Raw genomic sequence first — 25,678 nt, forward strand, 5'->3', positions numbered from 1 at the left:
TTTGAGTGTTGCCTCTGTGTTTAGTGTCCTGTCTGTCTGTAACTTTGTGTGGTAGTGTTACCACTGAACAGGTCTCTCTTGAAAATGAGACCTTGTGTCTCAATTAGATTTTACACCTGTATAAATAAAGGCTAAAGAAAAATTAAAAAAAAGGCATTTTTCATCCAAGTAAATGAAATGATCCACATATCAAATTAGCTGTTTATGAAATCCTTGTGGATTTGATTCTGAGAGAATAGTAGCCATGGGTGGCCTTTGCTCCAGTATGAAGAAACACTGCATTACTTTCTCATTAGTCAATTTCTTCTGGGTGAAAAGAATAACAGCCTAAGGCAGTTGTGGGTCATACTGGATGATAGGCCTAGCAAGGAGGGATGCTTTTATTACCTACGACTGAGATGATTTAAGCACAGACCGGACTATTTTTCAGACTATTTTGAAAAGCTTAACTTGTGGTTTTATTGTAATATTAAAAGCTTAATGGGTATCTCCATATTGAGTATAAGACTGATAATATTACCAGTTGTATTGTCACTGATACCAATAGGACTATGCAGGGACATCCAAACTAAATAAGTCAGGTGCTGAAAGAAAACATAAAATATAATAAGTAGCTTGCTTTGCAAACTTGCCGTAATGCTCACCTGTTTAGTTAACTACATCACTTTCTAGCACAAGTCATCTTCATCTGGTTGTTTTTTTACATCTTACTTATAAGTCTGATGAAGTGTGGTTGTGCTCGCATCACAACATGAAAACAAATAGTTTCCTGAAGAATTAAGTTTGTAGCATGAATTATCTGAGAGGGAAGGGAGGAAGAGGTCCTATTAATCAAATATACTGTATATTCACACTAATAACTAATGAGTTACTTTTCCTTTATGAAAAGATAAGATAAGATGGTCCTTTATTGATCCCAATTTGGGAAATTGTTTTTGTTGCAGCAGCATAAAAGACAAGGCATTTTACAATAAAACAAAACTACAAATAAACAAGAATAGAAAGAAAATAGAAAATATACATGTAGATATTATATATACAAATATATTCAAAAATATATGAAATATGGAATACTCCTTAAGATGATACCATGTTAAGGAATATTCTCTCAGTGCGGATGCTGTCAGCTGCTTAATCAAGTTCTTACAAACACAGCGGACATATGTCTCTGTGATTATAGTCTCTGTGGTGTTGCTCGTGGCACAAAGCTGTGTCCTCCATTCTTTCCTAAACACTTTTATTGCACCCATAATAGCTATAAAAAACCCTCAGGTACTGACAAATACTTTATTGGGTAGGGTACAATATGAGTTGTATTGGTTTCTACTTCCATTAAAGCCTGCAATGTATGAGTGTTTAGTCTTAGGTAACCTATACTTAATCAATGTTTGACATAACTCATGAATAATGTTTTATACATTATGTAATATCATTCATTTTGGCAGGGTATACTTTCCATGGTCACTTTCTAATTATAGGATCTGCATTTAAAATTGTAATTTGTTGCGTTTACAGGCTGATACTATTCACATGTTGTGCTTCTCTTTAATTAGTTAGCAGTCTGGAGTTTGGATGTATGAACCGCAGTGGTGTTCCACAACCCCTTTCATGGCTGCTTTAAAAAAAGGATATCCTGTTTACTATATTCTGCCTCTCTTAAAATAACTCAATGCTCAACAGCGCATTAGATGCACTTCTCTCATATAGAGTACCTCTCTCTGTTTTATACTCTTATTTGAAACTCCCTAAGCCTTTGAATACTCGTATTAACAGAGAAGGAAACAAACACATTAAGGCGAGCCGGGGACATGTTGCCCTCTCTGCTTCCTCTCAGGCAACACGTGTCTGAGACTTGTGGCATTTTATGAGAAATGAAAGGGCCTGTATAAATAATAAATTACAAATGGATAAATTATACATGAAAAGGAGAATCTAGGAAGCTGGTTCTTCCAGGTGCAGCTACTACTTTTACTTTAACAACTGGCAGATCACAACTCATAAAGAGGATGAAAGAAATGCCTTGGCCAGGAAATAACTCCGGTTAAGATATCTTTTTTTTTTACTCTGTGCATTCATATCTATGCGTCACTAATCTACTCAACCATTGAAATTGTGTGAATGCACTTTGCGTCTCAAAGAAAGATCAACATGTGCATTTTATTCTCTATGAAAAACCAAGGTGAAAGATTTCTCTATGCTTCGATTCAATTTTACATTCACATATGCTTTTAGTTTTATGTTCTTCTTATTGTTAAGGAAGTTGTTCAGCTGACTAAAAAGGGCTTTCGAAGCTGTTTACTTTTCAAAAGAATATCTTTCAATTCAGAGGTCACATTAAAGGTTATTTCATAAATGTGTATGATATATATGATGATTTACTGTATCGTGTAATGAAATGCTGAATGAGTTTAAACACTTCCCAAATGTTTATATTGAAGATGTCTGGCACACATGGGGAATAATTACAACAAAAACACAATAAACAACAACACAATTACTGCATCTCTATTAGGCATAAATGATAAACTATATAGTTATTGCAAATGCAATTTGGCAAAATTATGCCTTAATGAAATGATGTTAAGAATGTCTCATCAATTCATGTGTTTTAAGATGAATAGAGCCAAGATAAACAGGTGAAGCATTTAGCACCATCCTAAAAAGTGCTAAGGCTTTAAAAGCTGTGCTTGAACTGTATTTGGTAAAAAAACACATTTCCCAAATAAAGGGTTCAGTAGGATTTTACAAAAACAGTAAAAATGTATTTCAAGAATTGAATGTATCATCTCTCTCCCGATGATCCAACTACCCATTTTCTAGTCCTCCTGTGAGGCACGTCTGTAATAACAGCTGTCGAGTGGAAGAGCTATTAAAATCAATTTACAGTCCTGTATCACAGCAACGAGAGAGAACGGCACAATCAGACAGAGAGAGAAGATGAAAAAAGCCCCAAAGGGTCCATGGGTGGCATCGAGAAGAGAGGTGTTTAAAGGACATTAAAAGCTATGCACTTACACTGCTCAAGTCAATGTTAAGGAGATGTTAGAAATAACCACGCTAATGGTACGTGTTCTCGGGGGCATTGTTGTAAGCGAGGGGCCGCACTGCTTCACAGAGTTGTACATTTGATGGGCGAACGCTCTTAGTCATAGGCTGGTACTCTTAAGGCGTCACTGGCATGCAAAAATGTTTTATCTATAATAATATATAACACTTAATAATAATAATAATAATCTCAACACTCTTTGGCACAAGGTGCAGAGTTGCATCCCTTGTCTTTGACACACTTGCCCCAGAAAGCCAATCAAATCAATCAGCAATGAAGAGTTACTAATGGGTCATACGTTTTAGTAGAACTGGTTGAATATCACAACAGGACTTTTTTTCTTCACCGGTTACATACATGCCTAATTATGAGTCTTACGCTATCCTAGATTTGTAAATAATATTAAAAGAATAAAAGCAAGGCAGCATTCACAGTGGCTGAACCTACATTTCGAGACAGCGAGAGAGACAGAGAGACCTTGGCTGTGTCCTTGTTGATGTAAGTAACACAGTAGCAGTCAAAGGGGTTGAAATCCAAACCTTACCCTGAGGTTGACTAGCCAGCCGGTGACACCCTGTCCCCTTTTGTGTGTGTGTGTGTGTGTGTGTGTGTGTGTGTGTGTGTGTGTGTGTGTGTGTGTGTGTGTGTGTGTGTGTGTGTGTGTGTGTGTGTGTGTGTGTGTGTGTGTGTGTGTGTGTGTGTGTGTGTGTGTGTGTGTGTGTGTGTGTGTGTGTGACATCTGACAAGGTATTTTAAAATGTAAAAACAATGCTAATAGCCAAACTCCTCTTACCTTTTGTTATTTTTAGGTCAAATGTTTTTGCTTCAAACTTTATTTTGGGGTGTATGGACTATTGGGCTCATAATAAACTTTTTCTGACTTTGTGCTGACCTTTTCTAGCAATAATGAAAATAGTGGTTGGTTGCAGCCATGCTTTTAACCCATGTAGCGCACAGATTCAGGATCATTTCCTAATGGACCTGTGCATATTTCTTGTGTTGCTGCATCAACAACTATGCTCGGATGACGCGTTCATAAAACCAAACGCCTCTGTTTTTTTAAATGCAGATTGTATTAGTACCTCCTTAAAGATCAGAATGAAAACATAAATTAAATAAATAACAATAATCCGTTTTTAGGTGATAAGACAGGTGAGTATACCTTTATCAACACTGTCTCTTTAGTGATTCACTGCAAGGTACTTCAACTTAATACTTAAATGGTTAGTTTTAGCAACAGCAGGACAGAAAGTGCAGGTTTATTTATCTGCTTGCACTGTTTGTGTTTATTGATAATACACCAGCTTTGTGTTCCGATCACTATCAACCACAATTTCTTTTTGGACAGATTCACACAGCAGTCAGAAAGGGTGTGGTGGGATTAGAGACTCCTGCTGATGTTACTGTCGTGAAAATGGAGGCGATGCTGCCACAACACAAGCTTCAGTGTCTGGGAGGCTTCCGTCTGAACACTTTTATAGTATAACCGACTTTGGCATTTATTGACTCATAATACTGTCCAAGTTTTTTCGGTTGTTAAATTAAATAAAAACAGTATGAATCAGGTTAGTGCCGTGTACTGCTATAGCATATAATATATTAGTAAGATGTGAATATATAAAATTAAAACGCTCAAATGAGATTGTATAGACTTAGAAAAACACATATAACCACAAGCTAAGTGAGGAGTAACATAGCATACACCTTATGGAATTAGTCTCTTTGCAAACTTTCCTTTTAGTTTGTCGATGCCTCATGTCAGCACTGACTTATTAACTTTTAAAAACTGCAGTATTCACAGTGTCTGAACTGCCGTTTTAAACCTTGATCATTTCTAATCGTCATTTCAAAACTCATCTTTAGTAATCAGATTAATCATCAGACTAATATTTCATTAATTCCAGCGGTCAGAAAGACAGAAAAAACGTCCTCAATATCAAAATGTGGAAATAAGTGGGTATTTCTTGCCCTGCATGCGAGAGATGAATGTAGCTTCGGGCCACACTGCAGACTTCAAAGCAAAGATATGCAGCGAGGAAATAAGCCCGCCACACTGGCAGCATCAAATATTGAGGGGGTATTTCTGCGCGTGTTATGTTTATCTTTCAACCAGGCACCACACATGCATGTTAATGTATGTGCAATAATTAGGTTACCTTCACTTATGAGTGTATAAGATAAACTGAATGATTAAAGTTATTGTTTTCAGTCTACACCTTCATTATATGTATTAGGATTGTTTTTTTTATAATTGTGTCCAGCGAAATGTCTTATAAGGCCAAAAATGAGTCCATGCATACTGATCTCACCTGGCTGCGGTGCTCAGAGGGGGTGAGGGGGGGCTGAGCCGTGGAGCTGCCTACTGCCTGCAGGCTGGGAGCAGCTTTATGTTGCAGCCTGAAGTCATCGATGCCTTCAGCGCAGTCAAAGTTACTCTTCCACACCATTACCTGTAAGATGTATTCAAATCATTCAAAGTCAACAAACCAATAGTCTAATTTAAAAATAATGAAATGCAGGACATAAATACAGATCTGCTTTCTCTTTGTCAAAGTAAAAGGTAGAGTTCAGACATTTTGAAGTGAGGTTGAATGAGGTGCATAGTCAAAGTTAGTGTATTATCTACATTTAGTTGGCTAGGCTAACAGAATGTATGGCCAAGCAATGTACGGCTGTGGATCAGGGCAGCTGCAAAGCAAACAGTTTGAGTGTACACTAAATGTAGAATATTTTCACTGCAGTCAGACAGTCGTGTACAGACTTTGGTTGGTTCAGAATCATCAAAGTCATACAAAAGCACCAAGTAACCGATCGAGTAGACCAGGGGTGTCCAAACTTTTCCCCACGAGGGCCACATACAGAAAAACATACAAAGGGCTGGGCCACTCACTAGAGGTGAGGTATACTGCCTCCTAAGTTAAGTTATAAGTCAGCAAAATCAATCAAATGTAGGTAAATGATGCTTAATACTTGAATATGCTTTAAGAAAAACAACAGCCATACATCACAGCTCTCCAGAGGGTTTACTTTATTTTGTAGGCAGCTCATTCCTTAAAACAGGAGCCTCAGATTGCTTATCATAAGAGGAAATAGGAAGGGTTTACTTCAAGCTTGTTATGAAAATAAGTTATTGGGCTTTTTTCTTATCAACTTAATTAAAGTTGAAAACATTTTCTATCAAATTTGACTGAATTAGTTTGAAGAGTGGGCTTCTTAACACATTCACACAGTGTGAAACATCTGTTTTCATATACATTTAAGAAGTACAATACAAGACAAGCAAAAGTTTCATTTTTGGGCCATACTCCATTATACTTTTTGAATTAGCTGAGGGCTGATTCAAAATGGCCCCCGGGCCGTAGTTTGGACCCCATCAGACCATCAATTCCTGTGCTCTGTATGATTACTTTTGGTCAATGGAACCAGGAGGCTTTGAAGAGATCGTTAATAAAGGGCTTCATTACCTCATCTGAAAGGACTGTCTTACAGCAACGTAAAGTAGAGAAAATATTCTAAAAAAGCCTTCACTTAAAGCCATATTGATCTTTTCTGTAGGTGGCTACATTTAGCTGCTGCCTCAGCACAGCAGTACGTTGCTTAGTGGCTTGCCGACCGCTTTCTGCTGTAGGTAATACACCGACTATGGATAGCACCTCATACAGCATTTTAAAACATCTGCCACCCCTAAACTCATTTTCATTCATTCTGTTTTCTAAATTGGCAATAAACCTTTTGGTAAGCTTCTATTAGTTGTATAAGGACAGCAAATAATAAGGCCATTTATTAAACAAAAACTGGTTGATTTTGAAGGATCATCAAGAAAAGGTCATCACCTGCTCATCAGAACCTCCAGAGGAGAAATACTCTCCTGTCCTGGAGAAGGCCACACAGGTCACTGGACCCTGATGGAGGGGAAAGAGAAACAGACAAATATTATGATTTAAATAATACTGTCTCTGGGTTTTGTACTGTTGGTCCGGAAATACATTTAATAATGTTACCTTGAGCTTTGGAAAAACAATTTGTAATCACTTATAAATAAGAATACTTATAAACACTAGGCAGGCACATTTAAATAAATCAATAATTAAAATACTAGTTAGTTGCAGCCTTTTAAAAATGAAACAATCCCTGTGAAAGTAGTGTAGTCTGTCTGTGTGAACCCTACATACATTACCTTTGAACCTTATGATTGTATTTTTGCAGTTTACATACATGCCTGTCTAACATTTCATTAATATATAATTTTATCCTTTTAGATATTTGTGTAAAATTGTCTTAATTAGCGTATACATTTTTGAGAAATGGCCAAAAACATTCTTCGTGAGGTCAATGTGTCTTCTGACCTCCAAAATCTATTCAGTTCATCCTTGAGTGCAAGTACAGATTGTGCCAGATTGGGAGTCATTCCTTTCAGTCATCCTGAGTTAGGGCTTTCACAGAAAGGGTACGGACAGACCAGACAACATGAACAACGTAATGCCACAAGCCAGATGGAGACTTCGAAATACAGTTAGGTTAGAAATGATTATAAAATGTACGATAAAGAGAAGAGAACTGGAGAGAAACAGGTGTTTTTGTGTATGCAGCTCATAGCATTTAGGAAACTTATGCCGACAACAAAAGCTATTGCATGTGTGTGTGTGTTTATGTGTGTAGGAGGGAGTGGGCGTGTGGGGCAGAGCAATCAATAACAGAAAGCTAAGACTCAGGTGAGGTGAGGTCACACCTGGTCAGAGCCAAAAAGGAACACCTGCAAGTGTCAGAAGAACTGTTGCATGCTGTGTGTGTGAGCGTGTGTGTGTGTGCCTGGAGCGCCGACAGAATACAGCTTGAAAAACTCAAAGATCCAACTCCTTTTTTATTTTTTCCATCTCACAATGCAGAACGGGGTCAACGATAAAAGTCTGAGCCCTCTGACTGTGATCAAAGAGAGAAAAAGGAGAGAACAAAGTAGAGAAAGGAAAATGCTGCTGGCCAGCAAAGAGGAGCTGTGTGTCCTGCGGCTGGCATCCAGACAGGCTGGTTTGGGTGAGGAATGGTTTCCCAGAAGCACCTGAGAGAAGCAGACAGTGTCACTATGGCAACACGACGGCCTGACAGACAACATGTTCTGTCTCGACTCTGACTAACGCCTGCTGCCAGGCTGGCGCTTGCCATGGCCAGACAGACACGCACACACACACACACACAGGCCGTGAACCTGACTGGCCTCCACATGCTGCTCTCCATAATTTCATGACTGACAACAACAATGATAATCTTGCACTGGTCGACTTTTGTCGCTGTCATTTCTTTAAAATCTAAATAAGTGTGAATCTGTTTTCTCAGTCTGCGTCGTAATAAAACATGATGCGGAGGTCTTTTAAAAACGTACCATTTCATGGCCCTTTCCACTGATCATAATTCCATTGTTGAGGTCTACTAGAATACATTTATATTGTGCAATTTTCCAAAATCACTTTGGTTTCTCATACAGCATCTCTGTAAACTACGTGTATTCACTAAATTTCACTCTCTGCCTTTAACGACTCGTTGTAGCTCCAGTAGCTCCAGCCCCCGCCCTCCCTGTTAGCACAGTGTGCTCTGATTGGTCAGAACGTTGTGAATCGCGCTGAGCTCCGTGGAGGTGTTGTTTCCTTGTTTAGCGACAGCGAAACACAGCTAAACTCACCCTGAACACACACAAACTCACAGCCGAAGTAAAAACAATAAGTGTGGCTTGATATTGAGTAAGAAAAAGGTTGATAAACGCTGTGAGAATGGGTCTGCAGAGAGAATTTCGCCGCGATCCCAACTGTCTGTTATCAGCCTGCAGCCAGGGAGGAGAGATCAGCAGAGCTGCTTGCACTGAGTGTGTGTGTGTGTGAGGAAGTCCGTGGATTGGTCAATTTGGTCCAATCAGCGGGGGCTTAACGTAACGGCTCCGCGGGCGAAACGTAACGGCTCCACGGATTGGTCCATTTGGTTCCGGGTAACGCATGGCATCATGAGTTACCCGGAAGAATCAATGGACAGTGACGTATCTCCAGCGAGGCGTTTTGGGGAGGTATTTTCTGTGTTAGAGTTTTACTCGCTACAGGGTGTACTTTGAGGGTTTTGACTCTGCAGACCGTTTACATGCATAAAAACATTCATAACACACAAGGGGACGGGTAATAACCGGAAAAGCATGAAATGGGACCTTTAAATGCTTTTAAATCATTAAAAAGTCGACTTGAGTATGAATGTCTAAAGGTATGATTAAGTAAAGAGAAGGACAGGCATTCCATTGAAAAAGGACCAGAAGCACACATTAGGACATTGGAGAGAAAATAGGCTAAGTATATCACTCTACATCTACAGGGGTGTATTGCAAGCTAGTTCTCAGGTTTTTGACCAAATAAGCCAGTCCTAAGAATTGGGGGAAAAAAAAATTCTTAAGATGTTTTTCAATTCAACCCGCATTATATAAGTAGAGAACTTACTTAAAGAATAACTCTCACTAAAGAGTGGGCAGTTTGTGTGCTTAACATTAGCTGTGAGTATAAAGTTAGCAGTAGCGTTATAGCTGTAAACGTGGCAGTGCAATGTGCGTGTACAGTTTATTTGACTGACAGAATAAACTGTAGACACACATTGCCTCAAGATAAATGTCTATGTCTTGCTTTCTACCTGCTGATATAAGTGTAAGGGGTTAGCCCTGACGGTAGCAACTACTTCAGGCCAGGCTCACTCAGGGTTGGCTGGCCTTTAAAGTAGACCATCTCTTCTTGTTTCAGTGTCCAGCTGCTCCTCCAAATATGCTCAGAACAGAAAGACAAATGAAGCTAAATCAGGCTGTTTCTGTCCTGCCAGGTACACAGGTAGCCCCTGAGGCGAAGAAAACAACACATTTGTCAGGTCCAACAGGAAACATACTCCCTCAGTGCCTTCATGTGTTTCCATATACAGCACATGCACATAGCTGTACACACATACATCAACAAGCCGACACATAAACACACGTAAACCTACACACCCACACTGAACAGATGGGGAGTCTCCCATTTTCGAGCTAAGCGACTGGAGAGACAATTAACACCCTGAGCGCTCCCAGCACCAACAGATTGGCGACGTCACCACTGAGCCAAAAAGAACAACAACAGAAACGAAGAAAGTGATTAGGAGAAGACAAATTTGGAGGTGTGAGGCGAGGAGGGGAAAGGGTGGTTTTTTTTATCTTGACGAAAGAGTCTTGGCAAGCAGTGGGTGACACAGACAAGACAAAGAAAGGAGAGGCATGCAAAGTGTATAGAGGGATGGGTAAACAGATGGACCACATGTGGCACTGGCAAGCCACCGATTCCCACAACTAGCCAGAAAGTCAGTCCATCAGCTGTTCAAACAAATAGATACAGTCAGTGAGCGACTGGTCCAGACTGTCAACATGGGAGTACAGAAGAGATGGGCGTTAATAGAGAAGTACAAGGAGTACTTGTACTTCGTCGTTAGGATGGTAACGATGGTGCTTTCCAAATTAAAAAGGTCTTGAAATCGACTAAATGTTATATATTCTGTTGAGTTGTCTAATTACATTGTCCTAAATGCTTCCAACTATTTTCACATGTAAAGTTACTTTTGATTAACGGTTGGTTTCATTTATTCAGCTTAAATGGCATGGCATGCTTCAGTGTTGTGGAGCTGTCATAAATTGAACGTTTATTCATTTCAAGCCACATGTTTTGGTATACTTTTTAGATCTTGGACGTTTCTAACTGCATATTTGAACCAGATGAAGGAATATAGTCGTAGGACTCATATTCTTCAGAGAAACAAGATGAGCAAACATTCTGGGCAACCAAGACACGTCAGAGAAAGAAGAATTTTTAACCAGTGTTTTTGTATCAGTTTTATTGTTTGGGTGCTTTTCTTTTGAAGAGGATGAGACCTCTGCTGATAATTAGGCTCTTAGTAAAACCCTCATGAACGATGAACAATGAATCATCATAACCAGAAGAATTTGACTGCAATGGCGGCGATGACAACATCTCCCATGATCCCACGCAACTTCAAGACACCATCAAACTGTATTTTGTTATTGTTTTGATAGAATGCTAGTGGCAGGAATTTACACATTGTACGTTTGAGTCAGTTAAAAAGGAAGGAGGATGAGGAGGAAAGGATCCAGCAGAACGGAGGCAGAAACACACTTCTGTTTCCTTCCAACAACTCTGAGATGAGTCATCATGAGTGGGCCGTCCGCTCGCCTGGCAAGTACTAAAATATACCATGTACCAAAAAGCCATAATACACTCACACTCACACGCATGTCATAATCAAAAATTGACAAAAGAGATGTCAAACATACACACAAACATGCACACGCCAACAGCAGACGGAAATAACCCATCATGATCCTGACTGGAAGGCCTGAAGGAAATCTAAACGGTGTGTGTGTTCGTGTGTGTGTGTGTGTGTCTACCTGGTGTCCGTGCAGTGTGTACAGTAGCTTGCCCTCTACAAGGTCCAGTATCTTCATTGTGGAGTCATTGGATGCAGTGATGAGGAAAGGACCAGCCGGATGGAAAGACAAACTGTTCACCACACCACTATGAACTGGAAAACACATACAAACTCAATGAGGACACACATGTTGTTACTGTAATTCAAACTGAAGTGGAACCTTCTTCAATTAAAGACAAGAAATTCCATCCCATTCTTGTTCATTTGGCTTTACTGTATTGTGTGGCTTTTAATGTTATGCCTGTAAAATAATGGAGTATTGAATGTATGATTAAATCATGATAACAGTAACAATGACTTGTCCATCCATTGTTAACAAGGTATGTTTCTTTCCCTTTTCTCTCTAAAACTGCACCTCAGAGGAACATTTCTGTGATTTGACAACACCAAAGGGGAATTTCTAGAGTTCAGTTTCTTGCTCAACGACACTTCAGCTGGCCAGATGTTTGCTAACATTGTTGCCTGGATCCAATTGAAGTGCACTGTTGCTGTATATCATAACGCCTCAGTTGCTGTGTTACTTGAGAATAGCTTAACATCAGGTCTGCATTAGCATATTTGTCAAGTATAGAAGCCTGAAGCAACTGATCGAAAACTTCCCTAGACCTGAAATCAATCCACCTTCTGGTAACCAGGTTCTTGAATGAGAAAAGACATTTGACTGGCAACGTGGTCCCTCTGCTGGCTACAAGATGCTATGACATAAGCTAAACTGACGCCTCTCGTCTCGCTGCAACAGGATGAAAATCTGCACCAAACTATACTGAGAGCAGGAGGGTGATTTCTTTGGGTATGGCTAAGATTCATGAAGGGATAAAGAGCAAAGTATACACCAACATAAAATGAAAGCCATTCAAAAGCAAGGACAAACAATAGATGGAGAAAGGAAAACTAAACATATTACCAATTACGAATCATTCCCATGGGTATAACAGTAACAACACCACATTTTAGCCACAATGTTAACACTCTAGGCTGGTGGAATTGGTGATTTACTATAGCATGTAAAGTGAAGCACTGTGGAAAGGAGGAGGAATGAGAAGAGAGGGAAAGCTTTTATCTTCATGCCCCAGCTCTTCAGACACAGATGTGATTATCCATTATTAGATCTCACAACTCAAATCCATTTAAGAGAGCCGATGAGAACAATCACACTGAAAGGCAGACTGACAAAGAGGCATCAACATTCGGCTTATTGAATATGCAAGGATTCTTGATTACCACTTTAGTCGTGAGCTTTAAATCTTCATTTTGACTTGGTGTTATTTCAGTAGTTTGCTGTGTTTTTCACTGTGTTTAAAAGTGAGGCCTTATTTTTGCTGTATTGAGTCTGGGAGGGACTGGATGGCAAGACGTTTACTGTTTGCCATATAAGACATATTTCTCTCAACACTGGGCTGTGGATTTACTGTGCTACTGATTCAAAATGTCGTCAAATCCTAAACAAATGCCTGTGTTTAAATACGAAACAATTAGTTCAATACCTATCAAGCATCAACATATGCTTTATTGAGTGTCTTGACCCAAAAATATATGAAATGCTTACATCAATTACTGTCTTTGTTAGCTTGGCATTAAAGCTACAAATATGTGATTGAAAACAAATTGTGGTTTACCCTAGCAATTTTAACGTGATCTGGTAATTACGTTATTATAAAATGTAACACTTCCTTCATATATATGTTGAGATGCCTTTACCTTGGTAGTGCTGGAGCATCTTATGGGATCTGATGTCCCAGACTTTGACAGAGTTGTCAGTACAGGCTGCAGCTATACACGTTCCACTGGGATGGAAGTCCACGTGATTTGCATAACTAGGGAGAAAGAAAAAACAGGACATTTAAGAAAATGATGTCTTTGGCCAAGAATTGACAGTACTTCAAAATGTATTAATCCAACAGGTTAATTCAATTAATAAGGTTTTTGAAACACCCACCAGAGAAGATGTTCTGCTCTTTGTAAATGGTTTAAACAATTCTAAACACACTATGCAATAGAGGCTTTCAGCTGATGCTTTAAACATTTTAAATGAATGAGTAGGTGTTCAGTGCCTTGGTGCAAAGAATTGAGAGAACAAATGGTAATGGGATGTGCCACCTTTTTTGCTTAAAAATGTTAATCAACCTAAACATTTCAAAATGTGACAATTATTTCTTTCGAACACATCAGAACATTTATTTCTCATATCTTTTATGGTCTCAATTGCTTACCCAGCATGTTCATAGAAAGAATGAATGCACTCTCTACTGTTCTTGTCCCACAGCTTTATAGTCTTATCATCACTGGACGAAACAATCAAACGATCGTCTGGAGAAAACCTGCAGAAATGTATTGAAAATGATTTTTTAGAACGAAAGAAGTCAAAATGTGTGTGTATGTGTGTGTTCGTCGTACTTGGCACAGCGGACCCAGTTGATGTGCTGGTTGAGAGAGAAGAGAAACTTTTGTCTATGGACAGTCCACACTTTGATGGTCTTGTCGTCGGAGGCTGTGACCAGATTCTGCCCGTCAGCAGAAAAGTTTATACTGCGCACGGTGGCAGTGTGCGCCTTGAAAGCTGTTGACTCAGCCTTCCTGTGCACAAACACAAACACCAAGACAACTCTAAGTTAAAAAAAAAAACTGTTAAACAAGTCAGTGTTCTGAAATGTGTGACTTCTTCTGTGTGTTGGCAGGATTAGGGGATTTAGTAAAACTGTGTCGTTTTGTTTTTCTTATGAATCAGCATCATTGTTCTTTGTGGTAGATCGCTAACGCTATGCAAAATAATGAGATGATGGAAATGTACTTTAATAGAAAAGGTGGAATACTTCAAACTCACAGGCTGGGCACCCAAAGACGTACAGTCTTATCTCTGGAGGCAGATGCCACCAGGTGGCCAGAGGGAGAAAACTGAACTGAAGTGACAGCATCTTTGTGTCCATCAAAACGATACGCCCTCATCTGAGGTTTCATGTTCCAGATCATCACACTTGAGTCCATAGAGCCTGTGGCTGGAAGAGGGAGAACAGGTGTGTAAACTGAACAACACATCTGGATGACGAGGCAGGAAACATATCAAGCAATGAAAACAAGAGAGAAAGGAACCAGCAAACGGGCAGCATATTCTCTAACCACAGACTGATAAACACACATAAACACATACAGTACTAGTAAGGAGCAGTTACCGATTTGTTTCATGTTGCAGCTGAAGTCCACACTTGTAACATTGTCCCTGTGACCCTTGTAATGTCTCTCCAGAGTTGGGTCAGACTAAATGGGGAACAGAGAGACAGATTCAAGCAGCCACATATTAAAGATGCTGTGGACTTGTTTCAAAGTATTCTTAATAACATTAAACAGTAGTGGGGGAAAAAATCACATAATCATAGAGCAAGAGATAGGCGTACAGCTAAGTCTACGCTTTTTTATGGTTGGATAGAATCGGTGGAATGAAACCCTCTTTAATGGTCACACATGCAGAGCACACAGCACACAGCACGAGCAGTGGGCAGCTATTGTACAGCGCCCGGGGAGCAATGGGAGTGAGGGGGGAAGGGGGGTGTCCGGTGCCTTGCTCAAGGGCACCAGCAGGGCCCAGGAGGTGAACTGGGACCTCTCCAAGTAGCAGTCCACACTCCATATTTAGGTCTGGTCGGGGACTTGAACCGGGGACCCTACGGCTCACAGTCCAAGCCCTAATGACTGAGCCACTGACGGTTGTAATGATACTTCAAACTTTAGATAAAACCAACAAAATTAAGTTACAGCTACATACATTATGTAGCAAAGGGCACAGAGCAAAGTGTCTGTTCACACACACACAGGCATTTTCAACTTAAGACATTTTTAAAGGAGTAGCTGTATTACATTGAGGGATGGCTGAATACTAATAACTTCAGATGCAGGCTTCTGGTGTTGTGCATCCGGGTTTAGTGTCACACTTACTGGGATACAGGATGGTATTAGTAACACCAGTTGTTTATACAGTAATATTAAATGTCAATGCACAATCAAATAATGATAATAAAAGCATGAATACATACTACATTAAGACACTTTTTTTTAATTCTGGGAAATTGTGGTACAGCAGTTTAACTACAAAGAAGGAAAGAAATCAAATGTAGAGAGGTTTAATGTTTTACAGTAATTAAAATGTCAAAACACTTTTTTGAACTTTTTTTTTAAACCAGTGCATTTTCTGCAATATTTACTACAACCGCTGGACGGTGCTGTTTATCTTTGTTGTAGTCTCTAAACCCAGTTTAATGCCTGGGTCCTGGACATAGACTGTATATATGTCCCTGGAGTGTGTTGAATTTAGCCGTCAATGGTTGTTTTTCGCTGATTGTTTATGACGGATTAATATGAAAGATTTAGATGTATTGTTTCAATTCACAAATATTATCTTAATTTAAACAACAACAAAAAAGGAAAAGCTTCAACGCAGCGTAAAAGCCACATCTTGCTGCTCGCCGCGCAAACTGTCAGGCAGCAGTTTTCAAATGTGTACAATCGCAAATAATCTCAACCAATGATTTAAGCTATTTTCTGGTATGGTGTTTGAAAAACGCGCCTTACTTGAGCTATTCGTGGACTTTAGGTCTCTAAATGCGATTTAAAAATACTGGACCTGTCTGCAGTCTGACAAGAAGTGCTGCCTGAGAAACCTCACTCTGGGTAAAATAAACTTCCCTTCTAGCAGGCTGAGTAACCAAGGAGACGGGGGCTGTGGTGCTAGTCGTTGCTATCCGGTAAGCTATCCGTTAAACTCAAGAGGAGGCTGTGGAGGACTCAGGGGGCCTCATGTTTTTGTGTACGGGGTCCTTTATAACATGGCAGAGCTGCACATCATAGGCCAAATCGTAGGAGCCAGTGGTTTCCCACAGAACAGCTTATTTTGTAAATGGGGAGTTCACACGGGAGGAGCATGGCGTCTTCTCTCGGGGCTAAAGGAGGGTCAGACCCAGGTGGATATTCCCCAAACAGGAGACATGGCGTACTGGAGTCACCCTATCGATGTGCACTACGCGACTAAAGGACTCCAAGGCTGGCCGAAGCTTCACCTCCAGGTTTGGCACCAGGACTCTTTCGGACGCTGCCAGTTGTACGGTTACGGATACTGCCACGTCCCGTCCAGCCCCGGACATCACCGGATAAGCTGTGCGACCTGGAGGCCGCTTGGCTCCTGGCAAGAGCAGTTGTCCCAAATGTTCGTCGGCGGAGGACCGCAGCTCCGCAGCCCGGACCTGGTGTACAGCGGGGCGGACAGATACAGGCTGCACACCGAAGCTATGGGCACCGTGGAGCTGGAGCTCGGCATCATTATGAGACACTTTGACAAATATGGCGTCGAGAGTTAACACGGTGGAATAAAAATGACTTTAAGAACTTGTGATATTATATATTGCAAGCTGAGATCTTACACGTTTTTACTAACGTTTTTTTACTTTTGTATCAATTTCCTTTCTTGTTTAGCTGTTTAAGTAACCTTTTGTAAATAAAGATATACTATCGTATTAACGAAGGTCTTCTCTTGTTGTGATGTCCTTGTCAGACCCGTCTAGTCCAATGTCAACTGAGATTAGCAGGTGTAGTTATTGGATGGAGAATGAGAGTAAAGCAGCATTCAGTTATATCATGCATCCTACATCCTACTTCATCCTACAAATATTCACTAGACATTCCCTAAAAAGGTATTCAAAATGTTATGTTGACATTTTCTGGATTAAAAGAGGAGAATACCCAGATCCCTCCACCCTACTACACAATTTAATTCACTTGTGTGATTATAATATGTGAACAGAATTGTCTAAATAAGGGTTACCTTGATGGACATTCTCAAGAAGACCTGCTCCACAAGTGGGTATTTTCTTTATCCCAATGCTACTCAACACATAAAGATTGATGCGTTAGGTTGTGGGCAAGCTATAAAGATACAAGCCAGGCATTAAACAGGGTGCTATTATAGGAACAACACTGCACTTTAGTTTTTCAAATGATCAATTTACTGACTTCCATATGTAATCTGATTTACTTTCAGACATATCAAATAGAGATCCCTACTATAACTTAAAAACTCACAACTTTACTTGACATTTCCAGTAATAGGAAGTGACTAATTATGTTCTGTCAAGTCATATTTAAATACAAATGTAAAGTACTTGAGCTTCACTTGAATATTTCCATTTTCTGCTACTTTTGTATTCTTCTCTTGCTCAATTCAGAGGGAAATACTTAACAATTATTGTACTCTACTACAATCATGTGATACATTGCACTAACAGTCAATGTGCAAGCATCAGATGGATGACAATCAATGTTCGACACATTACATATGATTTGTTTGTTGGTATGGATAAGGATAAGCCTTCATTAGTCCACTTTTACCACTTGCAACAAGATGTACACAGTAATGTAGTGCATCACTAATTATTCATTAATATCATTTTTAATTCTTAGCTATTCTTTATCATGAGTACTTTTGTTACTCTTAGGTTGATCCTACTTAGGCCTGATAAGTGGTGTAAAGTAACTAAGTGGATATACTCAAGTACTGTTCTTAAGTAACAGTACGTACAGTGTTATTTAACAGTAACAATCTGCATAATGAGTACTTTTACTTTTGGTACTTAAGTATGTTTTGATGTCAATACTTTGTTTTAGTTTTGTTGAGTAAGACTTTGAATGCAGGACTTTTACTTGTAACAGACTCTCTGATATTGCTACTTGTTCTGACATGATCTTAGTACGTCTTCCACCCCTGCACACAGGGCTATAGTACATGATATTGAGAGTTCCCATATCATGTAGCAGTAAAGAAAGACAGTGAAGCTACAAACAAGAAACCAACTTCAGCTAACACGAACTTACCGGGGCAGAAGACATCTTTCCTGATATCGGAGACAAACAGCAGGTGAAAGCGACTGATATGACCGTAAACCGAGTTTGGCTGAACGGTAATTATTTAATACGGTAAAATTCAACAAACGATGGTGTGTTTTTAGCCCACCAGTCGGCTAACTTTAGCTTAGCAACTTTATATTAGCCGGTAGTTCCTGACAACAACACAGTTCAGTTTACGCGCCGCGATTGGGCGCTGATTTCTTAAAGGGAAAGTTGTACCATTAATATCGTTAATGTGTACAACTTTAAAGTCGCAGCGATAACAAAATTCAAGTTTAATGGAAGGAAGCGCTTCATAGTTGGTTGATCGAGTTTCAATTATTGATTTGAAATAAATCTATTTAGATATTAGAGTGAAAACTTTCATTTTCAAGTGTAGTGACGCGTGGTTGTCGCCAGAGGTCAGCAGTGTAGCTTCGATGAGGAAACACAGACAGTTTTCAAACAAATTGATACATTATATCTTTGAAAAACCTACAGTAATTATGTTGAATTTAAATAGAGGGAAGCTGTTCGTGCAATAAGAAAACAACATCAATGTGTACAACACAAATACACACAAATAAATAAACAATATTAAGTCATTAACTTTTAAAGTAGTGACTAACCAAAGCAAGTTTATGCTGATGTAGGCTGAAGTATTTTCAGACCTACTTTTGACATGCATAGGAAACGATAACGTTATACAGTTCCCCTATATTTTATATTAAACTGAAAACTCCCCCTAAAATAATCATATACACGAACCAGTGTTCACACTCAGTTAAAGAGTTGTTCTTCATCTTTTTTATTAAAATATTTTAAAATCAATTTACTTCCTTATCTATTTTCTTTTTTTAAAAATCCACAAATGTATATATTTATGTATGTGAATACAGAAGTCTAAACATGTCATAACCCCACTGTACGCAAACAAATACTAATTTGTAAATGTGGTATTAAAGGATAATTCACTCAATAAATAACCAACTCTGTTTAAATATTAAATGACAACACAAACCCTTTGTTTAATCAAATCCCCTGTGGGCTGTGTCAGCTCGACAATCTTTAATACCACAAACCATTTCATAAGTTCCCTTCCTGACCTCATATCACCAGCTGTAATTATGTTGTTTTCATAGTATTTGAACACCGTTGTGTCATGTTTCTGTTTTAAGATGAATTCACAATAACTTGCAAACAAAAAAACAGCTGTTTATCTACAAAGTTAGTAGAACTCTCAAAGCCATGCAACATTTGCTTATATACATCAAAGATATTAAGCAAATGCTGATATTCAAACAAATATACAAAACCTGCTGAACTTGTTCGGATAAGGATGTTAATAGCATAATCCTATCCTTTCACAAAGATAATAACTTCCTTTTTACTAATTTTACAAACCATATCACATTAGTAAAGCGTCACATTTCCTGTTTGTTGCAACCTCAAGATGGTAATTTGGTTCAAGCCAAAAGAAGAGTCAGGAATTTGACCAACATACTTGTGTAATAAAAGCAGGGAGTAGTTTTGACAAATGTAAAAGCCTTTCTGGAAGAATTGCATTAATAATTTCCCCTCCCTCTGCAATCCTCACATTGGTTCTAAATACTTTAAAAACACCATCAACTCCTTCTAGTTTGTATGAGGCACACCCATGTTTATATTCTCTTAAATGGCATTAATAAATAAACTAAACACTGCACCCTTTGCACTGCCGTGTAAATCAAGACACTGCAATGCAACCAATCAGGAATTCTATTATTTGATGGCAACACTTCATACTTAAAAATATATGCAGAGGTTACACCTACTCAGGAAACTCCAAGGTGAGCAAGAGCATTCTTAAAGTGGTGTACAATAATCTGGAGCAACCTTTTATTTTATTTTTTAATTTAAAAGTTGAAAGTTTTTTACTTGAAACTTGAACATTTTGGCTTTAAACTTAAAAGTGTGTAGAAATGGAACTGCAATTAAACTGTATTCGATTATGTGGGGGAAACTTCTGAAGCAATTGGAAACAGGACTCAGAGAGACACAAGGAGAGCTGGAGCTTTGATGGCAAGCACTGATGGTTTTTTTGGAGTTAAGGCCGGAGAATTGACAAGACAGGTGGTCACGAGTTTCTGTAGCTCAAGGTTTTAACTAGTTTGGAGTGTAATAATCAACATTCTTTATCAGTGAGACTAAACAATTACGGACCCTGAATCTAACTAGAGCTCTCGTCCATAGAAAAGAATGCGCGCCAGGGAACCTACGTCCCTGAACAGTAAACTACCTCATGGCGGCTTGTGTTCTGTCATAGACTGGCAACAACAATGCGCCCAAGCTGCTCCTCCTTAAGAGAGATAGCAGCAATACCCAAGGCCGTAGACCTATGCCATGAGAAAGGAGACAGTGAGAAGAGAAAATGATGAACTGTGTCGAAGGTTGAATACCTAAGCAAATTATTCTCTAACAGATTGTATTTGAGAAACATAAGCTTCTTGAAACTTGATTCCAGTAATGAGAGGAGGAGGAAGGAGGAAGAAAAGCAGAAACATTAACTGGAATACATTTTTCAAAATCAAATACAGCTGATTGTGATTAGACTAACACACCTAGATGTTTGCCAAACACACACACACACACACACACACACACACACACACACACACACACACACACACACACACACACACACACACACACACACACACACACACACACACACACACACACATAGGGAATCTCTCCTATGCGAAGAAGATGTTTCAGGAACTCTTCAAGGCTTTAAAACAAACTTTCAGGCCTTCTCGTCAATCGGAAACCTGTGTAAACCTGTTCTAAGTTCCTGTGCCCAGAGCTAATTATTGCTGGGAACTAGTGCATACTTGCCTGAAAATAACAATGGGCTTGGTCAACAGACTCACCATTTCCTTTACAGAAAATGTTTTTGGTGTTTTGTTCTTCTTGTATTTGTTGATGTCTTCAGCTCATTTATGATGATTATTTTAAACCTCCAAAGGGCTCTAATCGTATCTCTCTTACCCTCAACTTTCACCAGGAGCCATCTGTAGATAAGGACTGCCATAGCAAAGTCGTTTTGTTTGTCAAAGTGCATAAAGAATACTTCAACATTTTTGAAGATACGCATGTGTAAATGATCAGATAATCAAAATAATATTTACACATAAGTTTGTTTTGGAGATCATAGTGTGTGTCAATAATGTGACATGTGGAACCAAGTTTACAAATTACTGAAATGCACCGTGCTGTTGTCATTTTAAAAATAAAGGCTGGTCTTTTTGTTAGAAGTGACCCTCTCACTACAAATACATATGTCCAAGTTACAAGATCTTGATATATTGGGATGTAAAAAAGTATGAATTCTCTCCTTTATTTGTGTTCCTCTCTGTTGCTGACTTTTGAAAGGTGACATCAACCCCAAAGGTAACCATTATTATAGACCTGTAAGGCTGAGGTTCCTGGTAATAGAAAGCGACTTCACAAAAACTTGTGAAACCATGTGTGTCATGTGATGACAGCATGTGTTAAGTATGTGACCATAAGTCTGAAAAGATCTACGTCCCATTCAAAGAGTTTTGACTGTTCCAGAATATGTATAATGTATGAATACATAACCAGATATTCTTCATGATTAAAGGGTTCTTGTGTAATTGTTCACAAAATAGTTTCATAAGCATTTTGTGAACAGCATTCTGTAACGTTCAAGTCATTTCCAGCCTCAAAGAGGGATTTTTTTGTTTCATTGTTCGACAGCTCCAAGGCGTGAGTGTCAGGCATGGCTGCAATTAAATAAACCAAACTAGCGTTGGTTTATTTTTAAAGACAAAACTGAAAGAACTATTTAGCTCATGAATGAGGAAATGGGAAGTATCAAAAAAGGTGAAGATTGCGTAAAAGGGTTGTTTCATTGTCTCCAGTTACAACATTGTTTGCCTCAGTGGTTGTCAAACACAAAAGAAAAGGAACCTTTTAGTATAGAATATAAAGGTCCATGTTTCCTATTGACACACAGTAGACGACAGAAAGTGTTATGTAATATTTGCTCAGTTCTTGACCTTTGTAGATCTCTTTTTCTTGTTAATCCCTCTTTAAAACATACTTTTATCAGAAGCCTTTCCAGATTTTACTTGAGTTTTAATTTCCTTTTAACTGTTTTTTTTCTTTAAAAAGGGTATTCATCTCGTATTCATTAACCTTTTTGTACTACATTGATTTGTTTTAAACTCCACCTCGTATGTAAGTAAAGATAACCATGACACATTTGAATTTCTTCATAGATATTTTTGAACTGGACAACCAAGGTTAAAACACTTGTTTGAATTAATGTAAGTGCTTCACACAGTCTCTGACATGTTCTAATATTAATAAGGTTAATTTACAGTACGCAATAAAATAAAATGAGTGGTAAACACAAATACGTGTGCGTTATCAAGAAGAAATTATTGGAAATATGACAGCCCCTAGTGCTGACTCACCGTGTGTCAGGACGTTAATCAGTAACTGTCTGTGCTATTCAAGATGCTACAGACAACAAAACCATTGATCTTTTCTCAGCTAAAGTATGAAAATGAAAAATTCTTGATTCTGAGTTCTACTTTTCATTTGAAATCATTGATTGGGTGTTCATTTAGATGTAATTGTTGGCTTTGATGGTACACTAATGTATTTCTGGTCTGTGTTATTAAAGCTATTTGAGCCCAAGTAGTATCCTTTATTTTCTGATTAATCTTGTTGTTTTTTAAAATCCATTTGAAAAATAAGAGTTTTGCCTCCAGCGGGGTCTCATTCCTGGAACTGAAGCTCATCAATGGAAGAAATATAAATGGCATAATTGCTGTGTCAATTATTTAGTTAGTTAGTTAAAAGGCTTAACCGTGGTCTTCCTGCTGCAGCGAGGAAGAATGTAGTCTTTGTGATGACTTCCATTGAAACATTCAAACATTTGACAGTGCACTGTGTATTGCACAACACTAATGACCCCTAAATCAAACAAATAAGGAAATTCAGTCCGTAATTACCACTTAGATAAATAGAATCACGTTAATAGGCAAAAAAAACAAGCCTCTAACTGTTGAAACCTATAACCTTGTTTTTCAAGGTGAAGGTTCAGTGTCTTTGGATACCTGTTACTCTTTCACCTGCATGGCACGGTTGGCAGCATTGAGGAGAACTTGTGCTGCCTTCTCACCCATAACGTTATCAAAGAGAGTTCTGTTTATCATAAATGACCACACTTTGCACTTCACAAGATTTCTTTAAAGAAACAGGTTTTATTTAGTTATGAAATCCAAAGAATGATCGCATGACAATGCTCTCATGGGCCACTATAAGGTGTTTGTGTTGCGTGACAGATTTTTTACTGAAGCTACTTTTTTTATTATCCGGCTTTCTTTCTATATAAAAAAAAAAGAATGGTGTGTTGCTTGGCCTGCATTGAGGAAAAGGAGCAGCTGACATCATCCAAATCTCTGTGGATGTTAGTCCTTTATCAGATTCTGGTCTCACGCACAGGCTGCAACAACAGCCTCTCTCTCACTGAAAGCTATCAAACACACAGCACAGTGTTTTAGTATTTTATGACTGAAATAGCCACTTGCTCTTGGTTTACACATTTTTTTGATCAGTAGAATCTAACTGTCCCAACGATTACAATAGAACTCCTTTTTGAAAAAGGTTAGTTTAGATTTAAGAGTGTCATAAAAGGGATAATGCAAATTCCATTTACTTTGGGGGAGATTTTCGAATATTACGTTGTTTTTTCCACTTAACTCTTTTGTTCACCAAAAGAAATGAGGCAGGAAAGAGACAGTGAACTTTGCCTAGGTGTAAATACTGGGAAGTTACCGGTGATCTGACGCCACCACCTCTTGTGAAGATAGGAGTCACATTGACTGTTACCTTTACACATCCTTGTTCCTTGTGTGGCTGCAGGCAGTGGGCGTGGGCAAAGTCTGACTCCACTTTTACTAGAGTGAAGGTTGGTACAGGCAGCATATGTTTAAACTAATATGAAAGATAATAAAGACATCACTGCTACCATAGATACAATAACTGTAGAGGAAATTCCACTTTAAAAACAGAAACAACCTGGTTGGCAAGAAATGAACAAATAATAGAAGTTTAAAGCAAAGTTGTGTTATTTAATAAAGTCAATAAAAGTCAAAAAGCATTTTACAGATGTAATCTATTTCAGCTGAAAGGACAGAGTCTTGCACCAAGAAGTTCGTAAAAGATCTGCCAACATACAACAGAAAATACAAACACTTTATACACTACAGAAGGAGGGAAGGGGAAGGTCCTCAGCAAGCACATTTACATTACAAGAAGTGTTGACTGGACGGTTGAAACGTACATACAGCTATGCAATATACATTACAGGAAAACATTTGACGTTTTAACTCACATACATGTTAATTACAAACCAAATCTTAGGAAGTGAAATTAGAGGCTCGATGTGAATTCAAACCGTAAGAAATAAACAGAGAATGAAGTTACAGTAATACTTATGATTAAATTATACATTAATGATACATTTCAATAACAAGGACTCAACTTTGACCAACTTATCCAAGGTCACATTTCAAAGAAAGTCAGGAGAAACATGACATAATGATCCCTATGATACTTTCAATAGGTAAAAGAATAAAGATATGATCATTTTGAGCATAAGAGATGAGATTCAGTTCAAATACAGAGACAAACTAACTAGCTTTCCCTTTCAGTGTTGACCCTGATCTGTAATATGACCTTGTTGGTGTTTCTAACCAGGGACGGGGGGGGGGGGGAAGGCCATGAAGGGAGAGGAATGTCCAGCATGGTGATCCTGGACATCGGCCAGTCGGCCCTGTTTGTCCGTCAGCGTTCAGAAGGCCAATTTGATACAATACTTCAAACACCTCATGCACTGCCTTCAATATTCAGTTACACTGGGTCACAGCCGGACCTGCAGAATAGTTGCTTTTTTATGGTGTCATTATTCCTTAATAAATATCAACAAGTATCCAGTAATGAACTATTCCTTTTGGAACTAATAATAGGACTCTTAAGTTAGTGCACAGCAGCTCGGCTGAAAATATTTGTAATTGTTTATTTGTACATAAAAGCATAAAATTGTAAATACACAAAGGTTTAATTAACAAATGCAAAAGGATTGATATTTATTTTGGTTTGAATTAAGCTTTTTTAAATCAATGCATAAGTAATGTCACTATAACTAGCACAAACAGAGTTCTTTCCAGGATGTTGAACAGTGTAATTGTTGACCTGTTGAATAAA

At 38.6% G+C, this 25,678-nt stretch overlaps 2 protein-coding genes across 3 annotated transcripts in view; one reads left to right on the forward strand and one right to left on the reverse strand.

Annotated features, from left to right (window-relative positions):
* Positions 1-18,596, reverse strand: part of poc1a (POC1 centriolar protein A) — a 36,019-nt gene extending 17,423 nt beyond the window's left edge. The window contains exons 1-10 of one of the 2 annotated variants that reach the window (XM_079683810.1): positions 18,383-18,596; positions 17,337-17,437; positions 14,698-14,782; positions 14,352-14,523; positions 13,925-14,104; positions 13,741-13,848; positions 13,229-13,344; positions 11,490-11,623; positions 6,880-6,948; positions 5,356-5,496 (exon numbers count right to left, since the gene is read on the reverse strand). In XM_079683810.1, coding sequence (XP_079539936.1) covers positions 5,356-5,496; positions 6,880-6,948; positions 11,490-11,623; positions 13,229-13,344; positions 13,741-13,848; positions 13,925-14,104; positions 14,352-14,523; positions 14,698-14,782; positions 17,337-17,348 — 1,017 coding nt within the window. In that variant the 5' untranslated portion in view covers positions 17,349-17,437; positions 18,383-18,596. The remainder of the gene's footprint in view (positions 1-5,355; positions 5,497-6,879; positions 6,949-11,489; positions 11,624-13,228; positions 13,345-13,740; positions 13,849-13,924; positions 14,105-14,351; positions 14,524-14,697; positions 14,783-17,336; positions 17,438-18,382) is intronic. The other variant, XM_079683809.1, reaches the window with a different exon arrangement.
* Positions 15,916-17,037, forward strand: b9d2 (B9 domain containing 2). Its single transcript, XM_079685840.1, has one exon. It carries the CDS (start codon positions 16,345-16,347, stop codon positions 16,870-16,872), a length of 528 nt encoding a protein of 175 aa, XP_079541966.1. The 5' UTR covers positions 15,916-16,344; the 3' UTR covers positions 16,873-17,037.
* Positions 18,597-25,678: the final 7,082 nt, after the last annotated feature.

This window comes from Notothenia rossii (genome assembly GCF_949606895.1).
Source record: "Notothenia rossii genome assembly, chromosome: 5".
Taxonomy (NCBI): Eukaryota; Metazoa; Chordata; class Actinopteri; order Perciformes; family Nototheniidae; genus Notothenia; species Notothenia rossii.

Bases quoted from the DNA above. Each gene is read 5' to 3' on its own strand.
- b9d2 (XM_079685840.1), top strand. From the start codon at position 16,345: ATGGCAGAGCTGCACATCATAGGCCAAATCGTAGGAGCCAGTGGTTTC.